At 42.3% G+C, this 12,636-nt stretch overlaps 1 protein-coding gene across 2 annotated transcripts in view; it reads right to left on the reverse strand.

Annotated features, from left to right (window-relative positions):
- Window positions 1-3,309: 3,309 nt before the first annotated feature.
- The window catches only part of LOC106656300 (protein tweety), a 42,919-nt gene continuing 33,592 nt past the window's right edge, over window positions 3,310-12,636 (reverse strand). The window contains exons 2-8 of one of the 2 annotated variants that reach the window (XM_014377189.2): window positions 10,531-10,835; window positions 6,700-7,304; window positions 5,807-6,241; window positions 5,641-5,742; window positions 5,317-5,550; window positions 3,489-3,685; window positions 3,310-3,400 (exon numbers count right to left, since the gene is read on the reverse strand). In XM_014377189.2, coding sequence (XP_014232675.1) covers window positions 3,511-3,685; window positions 5,317-5,550; window positions 5,641-5,742; window positions 5,807-6,241; window positions 6,700-7,304; window positions 10,531-10,668 — 1,689 coding nt within the window. In that variant the 5' untranslated portion in view covers window positions 10,669-10,835 and the 3' untranslated portion in view covers window positions 3,310-3,400; window positions 3,489-3,510. Of the gene's footprint in view, window positions 3,401-3,488; window positions 3,689-5,316; window positions 5,551-5,640; window positions 5,743-5,806; window positions 6,242-6,699; window positions 7,305-10,530; window positions 10,836-12,636 lie in introns of both variants that reach the window. The other variant, XM_014377188.2, reaches the window with a different exon arrangement.

Below are 12,636 nucleotides of genomic sequence, written 5' to 3' on the forward strand. Positions count from 1 at the left end.
CTGCTATATCATTAATTTTTTTTCATCTTATTTTTTATTCTTGACACACTATGTTTCATACAGTATGACTTTAAAATGTTTGCATAGGTAGATATAGTTGCTACGATAAATGATTGAGTGTCAGTTGATCCCGTTTTGTGCTATGGCATCGTAACATGAATAGCAGTCTTTTCACATGATTATTTTACTGAACAGCACATTTTACCATTATGAATTTTTATCAGTTAAACTACTTGCAAGGATCCTCAAAACATCATAGTTTGATGAACGAGAGATGTATTTTCATACGATCAAACAGATTTTTCATTCGCGACACATTTGCTTTGACATTTTCAGTACTAATATTTCCAAAAAAAAATAGTTAATGAACGATAAACTTATTTTTTTAAATATATTACAACACAATTTTATGTATAAATCAGTAGCAAACTTCATTGTTTTATGTACAGAAGTAAAAAAGTAATCAAGAAAAGAGTTGTTTTCATTGGCATTTGATTTAGTGAATGCAAGTATTGAAATCAATTTGTGTTTTATAAATTTTTTCATTGAATTAAATATAGAAATGTGGTGATGAAATGTAGTTTCAAAGAGTTTAGGCGAGAAACTTTTTATTTTAAATAATATATCTATACACATTTTTATAAATAAAACTACCTAAAAGAAATAAATGATACTACACATAAACGTATATTAACTTAAAATGAGGTCTTATAATCGTTAAAACTATATCAGTGAACAATTTTTGCATAATAAGCACGTGCTTATTTTGAAAAATTTCCAGTGCGATGTGAACACTTAACATTTAGAATAAAAAGCATTCATATCATTTCTCGCTCTTCTACGAAAATGCTTTTGGCATTCATTATTAAAATCAGTCATAAATCGTTATAATGATTAGTATCATTGTTTTTACGTTCGCTGTTAATATGAACTCTTTGTATTTTCGTAACACACTAGACAAGAAACTTACACAGGTTTAATTGTCAGAAAAAGTCAGCTAAATTATGGATTTTTGTCTCAAATTCGCCTTTTTGTACTGAAATCTTACAGTGTTCGCTCGAGGAACAGCAGTACTTTAAATCCTTCACTGTAAATTCGCTTTTGTTAAGTCAATAATTTCTACATCGTTTTATTTCGTTTAAATACACTATTTGTATGCACTCATCGAAAAAACTTACGTACTCATAAATTACATAAGTCTTTCGTTCGCTTACATTACTCGTGCAACGATTTTTTCGTCATTACATGCGGTAACTATTTTTTGGCTTTCAACCGATAAATTATATCGAACTTTGAACGAGTTTATTAAATTTTACGTTACATTTTCGTTCTTCGCATTGTATTTTCATCATATCGCCTCAAAATAAATTCAAGTGTAGAAAAAAACATTTCTATCGATACATATCTAACTTCTACGTTGTGCTTATAAACGTATAAAAAGTATCGGCAATATACAAAAAGAATTGCATACGACTAACAAAATCAATGTTTCGAATTTTTAATTTGAAACAATATGATCTCGTGATGAACCTTGATGTATAATATAAAAACAATTAAAATGCATTTACAAGAGTACAAAGTTTTTCGTGAGAACTGAATACAGTTTCTTACGAAGGCAGTGTACTTGTATTATTACACATATTTCGACAGTTAGATACAAGTAAAATAATAATTTTGTTACAAAAAGATTATTAAAGTCATGTACATCTCTGTCGCCGGAAACGGATTGTTCATTATATTGATACGTATCCACAGATAATGGAAAATCATAAGTTATAGATAACATAAAAACATATTACATTTACAGTTGAAAATTCATTTAAAAACTTAAAGTTTACTTTACAAATTGTCGAATCATATCACCATGCTAAAAATAATGTATATAATTAAATTATAATAAATGCACTTCCGTTACACACACATAGGCTTACAAAAGGATAGAAATTAATCGAAAACGAAACTCGTATAATGGCTATTGTACATGCGATTACAAATACATTTTACGCGGTTCGTTTTTTTATTTTCTCAACATCTTCTTTCACCCGGTCAATTCCTTTCGGGGTCTAAATTATTTACTCGAAGAAAGGAAACTTTCACGGGTTTCCTTTTAGCTATTTATTAATTCATTCAATTGCAGGTTCTCCACGATACCTCGCGTATATTGTTTCTATCCTTTCTTTGGTTTCTGGCTTGAAAGATCTACGACACGAAGTTTTTTTTATGTATGAACTTGGTTCCTTTAACGTTCTCGTGTCGTAGGTACGTGCACGCTGTCTCGAACGCCTTCGCGTACTTTCAATCTATTACAAAAAAGAGTAAACACACGCCAAGCGCCGAGTAACAGCGGCAGTACTTGCTCTGTTCTTTTTTCTGTTTTTTTTTTATAAATATTTTCTACCGTTTCATTAATTATAGCCCTTGCACGATAGTTATCATGGTTGATACCTCAAAGGAAACATTATGTATGTCAACGATAAATGAAAAATCGCACAGCGGCTATAAAAAATCTGGAATATTGGGAAGTGTAACTGGCAGTGAGAGCTTTGACGCATTAACATACGTACGGGTGAATTATAATTCGAAATAAGAGATATTAGGAGACGAAGGTGCGCCAGGCCTCACTACGTAGGAGAGAGAAAATTCAAGCATTCCTCGCAACCTTTCTATTCAGCATCTTAGAGCTCCGTGACCGCGTAAAGATTCGGATCGCTGCCTTGAACCTGACCAAGCGCCGCGCCTTGCTGTTGCTGTTGTTGTTGCTGCTGTTGTTGTTGTTGCTGTTGTTGTTGCTGCTGAAGCTGCTGCTGCTGTTGCTGCTGCTGATGTTGTTGATGATGATTCTGCTGTTGCTGATGATGGCCCTTGTCGTGCTGTTGTGGAGGCCTCCTGTAAGTCCCGTACATATTTGGCACTGTACTACTGACGTTGTTGGTCATTACGGGCGGTGGCAAGTGGTGATTGCCGACGTCGCCAACAGCAGCAGCCGCAGCGTAGCCACCTCCGCCGTTCTGCTGCAGCCTCGAGAAGTTACGGTCGAGGGTGCGGCACTGGTCCTGTAGGGACTGCTGGTGCGCGTGCTGGTCCTGCACCTGGCGCAGGCCCGCGGGCTTGTTGCGCACCAGCGAGCGGAACTGATTCATGTTGCTCTGGGAGCGCGACTCGATGTCGTTCCAGCTATTGGCGGAAGGATTTGGCACGGGCAGAGGCCTGTTCCAGGCTGGCTGGGGGCCGCGCTTCAGATTGGCCAAATTCTTCGGGTCCAGAGTCTGGGTCTTGCGCGAGTCTTGGAAGGTGGCGAGGTGCGGGGTCGTCTGGGCCACCACCGAGCCGCCGCCGATGCTGGCGTGCGAGTTGTGCGTTGTGAACGACGCTACACTTGGCGTCCATGGCGGCTCTCGTCCTGTTATTTATTTTATCAAATGATTAAAATTGATCGAAAAAATTCGATGAGAACAATAAGCACGAAGAGGATTAGCTGATTAACTCACCTGTTCCCGAGGGGGCGTGCCCTCAGTAGAAATCACTTGACTCGAGTGTTTTGCACTGCTTGCTCAGAGTCGCGTACTGGCCAGGCTGATCCCCGAGCCCGGCACGATGGTCGGTTCGTCCGCTGCTCGCCTGCTGATTGTGCTGATTGTGCGATTTCCCGTGGTGATCGCCGCTTGCTGTTCCGTTGAGGCCACCCCTGCTGTTTTTCAAAACACCCACACAAAACCACATTTGGCATAATTAATACGACGTCTAACTTGTTTATTGATTGAAGGGGGGCCTTGTGTGTACTCTTCTCGGAGCCCTTGCTCGGCGATTTTTCTTTTCTTTTCCCAATTTTTTTTGGGTTTCTAATTTCGTTTCTAGTCTATGCGGTAAAAGTTTTATAGTGCTCTTCACTATAACTATGACTATTGACGGTCTAATTATGCAAAGCTAATGTCTCACAATGTGCGTTTATGTCACAGTGGTAACATTATTTTATAAAAAAAATCGCCGAGCAAGTTGGAAGAGATTTATGTTATCTGTGTGCGGGGGTCTCGTGTGTTTTGTTAGCGATGAAAGAAAATTAATGCGTATCAAAAATACTAAAAAAAAGCCACTGAATAGCGCAGCCACTATACGATATAGTGTAATGTTTAGTATAATGTTTTTTCTTTAATGTAATAACTGTTTGCCATAGCGATGCAAATATATTTAAGGTCCTACAGACCATTAAAAATTAACGAGATATAAAGTATATAATTAAAACATCGAGCAAACTAAATGCTAAATTTTTGCCGATCCACAACATTTATTTATAAATAAATGACACGACGTTTACGCCACGCAGCCCATAATTATACCAAAAGTAGTAAAATTGATAAAAATGAAGATTTTCCTATCTTATGAATAACCATTAAAATTAGATGATTTATGAGCACAGAGCAAAAAGCGCACAAACATTATTAAATCAATTTGACTAGCTACACTTGTAATGATTAAAAAAATGAATAAAAAAACAATGATAGCATGATAAAGCATTTATCGAACATATTATTAGACTGCAGTATTAATTATGATCAAAATGGATTAATTATTTCCTTGTAATTTCAGTTAATTTTTTTTATTACGCTATTAGAACGAACCAACTCATTCGAAAATCTTGAGAGTCTAAGAAAAATATCAATATAAATTGAATGGAAATCTTGGTTTGCTCCATCTAACGTTGCAATAGCGCATATTAGTACGAAAATCTTTTAAAACATCGAAAATATGTCAAGGCAGAAAATCAAAGGATTTTTTGTTAGCAAATAAAAATTTGCTGTTTTTGATTTTCTCAAAACTAAATTCTCTACTATATAATGAGTAAGTAAATTTCTGTAAGTACTAACGTTCAAATTGATGGTGAGACTGACCTTACATTATTAATTTAGTGAAATGAAACTGAGCAATCCCAGTAATAATAATAAATATAAGTGTGTATTAACTGCAAAATTTTATAGTATTCGAAAATTATCAGAGGGATTATCGGATTATGACTGTTATGGTTGCTTTTTCCTATTCTGTATATTTGCTCGAAAATTACCATATGCACACGAATTTAATACACGAGCTTAAATTGCTTTAATGCTGGCATTAATATCGTTCAATATTAATTCGAGCATTCTCGGCTCAATTAGCGGTATAAACGTATACATATGCCCAAGACCTAGATAAAGGCGCGAATTTCGGCTGCATACGATTCAATGAAAAGATGGATGGCAAGGGAGCTGATATCGAGACGAAATGAGACAGGATAGAAGAGAGAAATGAGAAAAAAAGACAAAAAACAAGACATGCACAAACTTTGACATGCTCTCGTGCATCTGACGTGCGCGAGCGGTCGCAGTAGCGTAAGACGGCGGGGGCGGCGTATGCAATAGAGGCTGCTTAATAGTATGATTGCCAAGTTGGGCATTAAGAGGGGGGGCTGTCGGAGGGTACGACCCTTGGCCTCGGAAGGTTCGCGCCGCTATTGCCTGCGATGCCGCCGACGGTGGTAGGTATGGATCCTGCTCATTAACTTGATGATAGTCGTTTCTGCAACAGAGTAAAGAAAATGACCGTGAGCGTCCGAGAGCGAGCCGAGGCTCAAAATTTCAAAGCGAGCAATAACCGAGCTCGACTTACCGTTTTCTGATGTAAATCCACGTGTGAGAGTCCATCCAAACGAGAACCGTAAAGAGGAAGCCGGCAGCCACGCTCGCGAGTAGCATCAGAGTGAGTCCGAAGCTGTATCGAAGAGAAAATTGAGTTAGCGAGTTGAAAAAAGCGAAACGGTGTAAAATTGACTTACAATCCATTGATGCACAAGCTCTTGGCAGCTTGCACGTACTGGTGGTGCAGCGGCTTGCAGTCGAGCATTGCCTGCAGACTGTTGAGCTGCTTGTCGATGCTGTTGACGTCGCTGGTCAGACTGCTGAAGCGCGGCTGCAGCTGCAGCTGCTCGTCCTTGAACAGGTAATTGGCGTACTGGCGTATGTGCTCGATGTTGCGTCGCGAGTGCTCGATCGACTGCTTGACGTCGCGCAGCTCGCGGGTGAAGGGATTCGACATGCTCGGGTCGCACTGCGTGTAGTAGGGCACGATGCGCGCGAAGGCCGAGGAGCCGTTGCGCGTGAGGTAGGCCTCGGGCGACACGCACAGGTCGCCGATGGCCACGCTCGAGGCCAGGTACAGGGAAGCCATGAGCCAGGAGGTGATGATTGCGAACAGGCCAAACACCGAGAAACTGCGAGAAGACGAATTTTTTTAGCACCTTGTTACGATGAGTCAGTAAACTAAAGTATATAATGTAAAAGTATAGTGCCGTGTATAACAATCTCCATTGTTAATAGTATGTACTTAAAACAATTTTGACTTGTACACTTGTTTTGACAGAAAAAGATACTCGCTATCTAGCGGTGGTTGCTGGTTTTAATTATGATTGAATTGTACATCAATTTGTTGAGCAATTAATGCAAAAAAAAATAAATTACTATTAAGACGTCAATATAGAATTAAGCCTTTTGGTTTATTTTTGCATTAAAAATAATATAGATGAGTGCATTTTCATGTATTTTTTGCGCAGTTCAAGTAAAAAAATAAATCATTTCTGATGCATTAATTATCAACAAAGATTTTGCAATTGCAGGAAATTCAAGCGTTGAATTCAAAAATTGTTCAACAAAGTGCAAACTAAAAACTTACGTGATGAGAGCGCAACGCGAGTGACGCGCGACCCCGACGAACAGAACGACGCAGAGTATGAGCAGAGCCGAGAGCACGCCCATGGTCACGGGCCATCTGTACTGCTCGATCTTGTCCGTCAGCTCGATGGCCTCGGCCAGATTGATGGCGATCAGTGGCTCCTTGATCTTGGCGATGCTCGTCGCGGCCAGGGTGCGATTGGCCTTGGTCAGGCTCAGGGCGTTCATGAGCGAGCCGAGTATCGTCGCGTTGGACACCGGATCGCCGGACTTGTCGTCGAGGGCGATGAGATCGGTGGAGACTCGCTCCAGCGTCGCCCTGATGGCGTCCGTCTGATTCTTGACATTGCGCGTGGTGCCGTCGATAATTTTGGCTGCGCTGATCAATTGCACCACGCCGTTGTGCACGTCGTCGTTGCCGTAGAGGCCCACGGCCACGGCGCCGCAACAGAGTATGGCCAGCACGGCCAGGAAGCACTTGAGCACGGCGATGGAGCGGCGATGGCGTGGTTTGCGGTCGCAGCAACGCGTCACCAGGTACACGAGCAGCGTCAGCAGCGTCAGGATGAGCAGGGCCGCCGGTATGCTGGCTAGTATACCAAGACTCTGTAGAAGAGGGAAAGCAAAAACACAATTATTGTAAGAATTTCGAGAAATGAGATTCGCGCTTCGTCGAGGCTGTCGTGCTCCAGTTTTGCGTAAAGCTTATATAACGGCGAATATTTAGGAAATCCGGTCGAGCGACGCCGCGACATTCATTCAAAAGTATGATCTTCCGGCTGAGCGGTCGAGAACAATGGAAGTCGCGAGGAGCTACTCGCCAGAGATTGAAATATAAAAGAGACAGATATATATATTTGCAAGTACAGAAAAATAAAAAAACTGCGTGGGCGAGAAGAGAAAGCCGAGATACATAAACATTGCATCGACGAGATGAACGAGAGAGCGAAGAGCAAGCAAAAAAAAAGGTTGACCATTGGACTCTGATCTGTTCTCATAACTTTCGATCTTTGTCGCATATATAATCGTGACCCGCGCGCGACGTGGCGGACTGCGCTTGCCGGGTCGAGAGCCGCACGTCCCGAGCCAAGGCACAAAGAGACTTCAACTACATATACAGAGGGATAAGCGGTCAAAAAGTTCGCTCGAGTGGAAATTGCCCGGTAAGGCACTAGATATATAATATAGGCTGAGGAGAGCCCCGATGGCACTCAGCGTCTGAAATTATTGGCTTCTCTTGCGTAGATATATAGGTATATATAATATCGCCACGATCGTGCATGAAAAGTGCCTGCTCTCCCTCTCGCATAGTCAGCTCTCATTTTCATCGCACTCGCTATACTCGGCTCATAAAGCTATACATATATCCGAAGCCCGATCACGGTTTTTCTCCTCTCTCTCTCTCTCTCTCTCTCTCTCTCTCTCTCTCTCTCTCTCTCTTTTCTCTTCTCGAGCTGGAAAAGTTACTGACTCGCGCTACCGTGATTCTGTCGTTTTTTTGTGTTGCCTTTAATCTCGAAAGCCAATAAAACGTCGATGCATTCGACGCCGATGTTTTTTCTTGCTGCAGCGAGAGAGAGAGAGAGAGAGAAAGCAGACGCGCGCGCACCACGTCCACGTAGAAAAGTTGAGAGTCATCAGTCCGGTGTGCGCTACTCGAATTAATATCCCAGAGCTACATAACTTTCGGTTAAAAATTTACATTCTATACATCTGACTCGAGAAGCTCGAGATCGCTTCTATAAAAGTTGTAAAAGTATCATGACTTTAAGAGAAGGACCCATGGACGCTTTATTTGTACCGAAGACGCCAGAATTTAAAAGATTTTCATGTGAAAATTTGAAAAGAAGACAATTTTGTTTGAAATCGCGTTTTTTTTATAAAACCATCCATTACTTTTGACCTGATAGTTATATCAAAAATCTGACACCGGATTGAAACGAAAATTCCGAATAGGTTTCGAACGATTTGAATAGGTCTGCTTGCGCACGCAGTGCGTTGAAAGGCACCACACAAGTGGATGTGGTCCACGTTAGTCCTAATCTAACGCTGAAACGCCGTAATTCCTATGCTCATGCACCTTTCACTAGACCGTGGACCAGACATAATTAGATTAGAGGCAATGTTACGTATTCTACGAATTTTGTGGAAGCGGGCGTATCCAATGCAGTCGCTTCGGCTATAAATTAGGAGAAAACTCCGAAATCTACCCAGTCTGTTGTATCGCTTTGTAGCGAGCGCACCTTCTTCCAAGACGACTTAAGTGCAAGCTTAAGAGAGAGCAGCATACTTAGCCTTCATCATTGCCGCTGATTGTTCTAAACGCAGGTGCAGCCCAACTCTTACAACTTGGACCGTGTGTTTTTTTACTTTCTGAATACAAGGACGAGCCCGAAGTAGATCAATATAATAGGCCAGTGTTACTTCGCCCTACGGCATTACATATGATTATAAAATATTTTTACCCTAATAATAGCGAAATGAAAGATTATTACGATCTGTGCGGAAAGCTATTCCGCATATACGAGAGAAGAGACGCGAACTACACGGACGAATCGGGATTGTCACATTTCCATGTGGCCTGCTTGTACAACGCGGGTAGTATAATAAAAGAGTATTTGGAACACAAGCTCAGCCTCGGTAAATCAGTTAATCAGCCGTTGCACTTTGCATTGGTAAAGTGTTTTAATCACCATTATATAGAATTGCTGATGGAACATCCTAGCGTTGATCCAAACAAAGCTGATTTGGATCAAGATACACCTCTGCACCAAATTTGCAAGCAGAAAGTGTGTTGTTCCAATTTGGTGGAAAAGCTTTTCGAAATTGACAAAAAAAAAAGAATTGAGTTGCAAGTCAATGCCACCGACAAGTGGGGTCGGACACCGCTGCATTATGCTTTGCAAAACGGCCTCAAGAAGACTTCCGAGCTACTGCTGACATACGGCGCGGATCCTAACTTGCCCGACTCCGAGGGATCAAAAGCTCTGCATATTATTTGCAAAAGATTCGAGGTTAAAAATTTTGCAGATAATATATTTGCTTACAGCGACAACAAATTTAAACCGATACAGGTCAATGCTAGAGACCATAAGGGCAGGACACCGCTACACTTGGCTCTACGCAAAAACCACAAGAAGGTTGTCGAATTGGTGCTGAAAGAAGAACTGACCGATCCAAATTTGGCCGATTTAGAGGGGTCGACACCTCTGCACGTTTTATGTAAGGATATTCACGATCGCTCTGACTTGGTAAAACTATTCTTCAATTTGTGCAAAGAAAATGGAAAAACGTTGAAAATTGACGCCCGGGACAAGTCTCGCTATACGCCTCTGGAATTGGCCGTAGCAAATATCAAACCGGATACCGTCAATGTACTCTTGAACGGCAGGGCTAAGGTCATTTTCATTTTTCCCTATCCGAAAAATTTTGGCAAGGTTTTCAAACCCGCTGATGATTCATACTATTTTAAATTGAAATTAGCGGCTAGCGTTCTGGTCATCGTCAAACGACTTGAGGAGGCAGGATACGCAATGAGTCGAAACAATGCCTTAATGATTATGAACTTTTTCAACGAGTTCAAAATGTTCAAACAGTCGCCGGATCCTCAAAATCGTTGGTACGATAACGTGGAGTTCGCTACAGAAGCGTGGAAGATCAAGTTATTACATTGGAACGGATCATGGTACTATGGCGTCAAATCACTAAATTGCAAGGAAAAAAAAATTTCTGTCGCTTCATGAGCTAATTCGGATGGGAATTAAAAACTCATGTACGTGTGTCAACGAAGATGCAATAATCCAAAAAGCACGAGACTGAATATTACACAAACCTCGAGGTAAATTTCCGAATTGGGATTGAAGGTGCTATTAACGAGATGTGCAGTGACGTTGAAGTGTGGAAACTTGTGGAATATCTTGGCGATCTGGGGAACCATGTACTGCTCGTACAGCTGCTGACCGGGCGCCATGACTGCTACTGCTAGATGATCTTCTGCTGCTGTCGATGCTCGATATTACGATCCACTCTTGGAATTGGTCCGCGGCTGCAGCCAGCACCGTGTATCAATGGGAATATCGCTCTCCGAGGAATTCCTCTCAGTCGACTCTGCTTGTCAAGACATCCTGTATGCGAGTGCTGCAACACAAATCATACACAAATCATTAAATCATATCGTATCATCGATAATCACATAAGCAATATACTCGTGCGCGCATCGATGCAAATTAATTATCGCGCGTTTCTTTTATATTAATTCGTTATTACATTATGCCTGTCGCAGCTCGTGCTCGTGACATAACCATGACAGTGGCAAGTCATGCGCGATCAATTGAACTTGGACATGGTGCGCCGTGCCGAGCGAAGCAGGTCAAGTTAGTCCTCGTGCGCATTTATCGCAATTAAATATCTCGCCGCGCGGTGTAAAAAATGAGGCGCGCTTGTTATTCGAGAAATGCTCATGAGGCGCGCGATGATGCGGCGATTGATGGCCGAGGCTGTCGAGAGTTGCAGTGTGCGACAGCGTCATCGTGCAGTCGCTGCAGCTCGCAACAATATTTATGTACACAATGCGTGTCTTGCATCGGCACACTTGAAATAAATCATTGCGATCGTAACGAAACGAGTTAACGAGCGGTAATTATCCCCCGTGGCAATTGTGGTCGAGTCGTCGTCGTTGCGGCGCGTTAACGAGAAAATCAAGCGCTCGATCGCGAGGATCGTGCAAATTGCCGTGTGGCTGGGCTTCATTGAGTTCAAGCTCAAAGAAGCAGGTGAGGATATTCGATTCTTCCAAACTCGCGAGAATTTTCGGCCTAAATCTGCACGCGAAAAATTGGTGAATAATTCACGACCGCAAGATGCACGCACCAAAGTATCAAAGTATCAACGAGTCGCGATGCTAACCAGCGAGCCGTACGCCGCCGACGTGCCAGGCGCGCGCCAAGCGTAAGCTGTGCATATAGCACACTTACACTGCAAGTATGAGAGGTAGCGCGTGCATTACAGCTCGTGCTCGCATATAATATGTGGAGCTCTATATATGTACAAATTTCTCTACACGACGACGGGCCGCAGCCGCCGCCGCTATAGCTGCAAACCGCAGCTTTCCGCGAAATTTCAAGACGCGTATCAAATAACAAAAGAGCCTATTGTTATAATTTGCAAGCCTTATGATGCCCCCCGTTCACCTAGTGCCATACCAAGTGCAGCCGCAATTCGTCGCAGACCGCAAAAAGCGCATACTTGTGGTCTCTCTCGCGCGTTGTACTACTCGGATCTGCATGTGCATCAAAGTCCTCCATCTCTCTCTATCTATCCCGCGTAGAAAAAAAAATGAAGGAAAAGTGTAGGAAAAAAAAGTGTAGGAAAAGTGTAGGAATAGATTCGGAGATACACTTTTGCTACACTTTTTTCTCGCATTGATAATCGTAAAATTCTACGATTACTTCGAGGATGTCGACTCGTTCATGCTCGATTGGTGCACCACGCCATGGTAGTCGAGAGCCAGGACGTAATATTGCCCTAGAGGACGACTTTCTCGAGGAAGTCGACGGGGTTTTACCCGTTTAGAGCACCACGTCGCGCTAGACGGGTACCAGGTGGAAATATTGTACTTTTGGACGATTGTCTCGAGAAAGTCGACCGGGTTTTACCCGTTCACAGCACCACGTCACCCTAGTCACGAACCAGGTGAATATCTTGTACTTTTGGACGACTTCCTCGAGGAAGTCGACCGAGTTTTACCTGTTCAGAACACCACGTCGCGCTAGACGGGTACCAGGTGGAAATATTGTACTTTTGGACGATTTTCTCGAGGAAGTCGTCCGGGTGTTACCCGGTCAGAGCCTCACTTCACGCTAGACGTGTACCAGGTGGAAATCTTGTACTTTTGGACGACTTCCTCGAGGAAGTCGACCGAGTTTTACCCGTTCAGAGC

The sequence above is a fragment of the Trichogramma pretiosum genome, unplaced genomic scaffold, assembly GCF_000599845.2.
Source record: "Trichogramma pretiosum strain Unisexual culture from Peru unplaced genomic scaffold, Tpre_2.0 scaffold4, whole genome shotgun sequence".
NCBI lineage: Eukaryota > Metazoa > Arthropoda > Insecta > Hymenoptera > Trichogrammatidae > Trichogramma > Trichogramma pretiosum.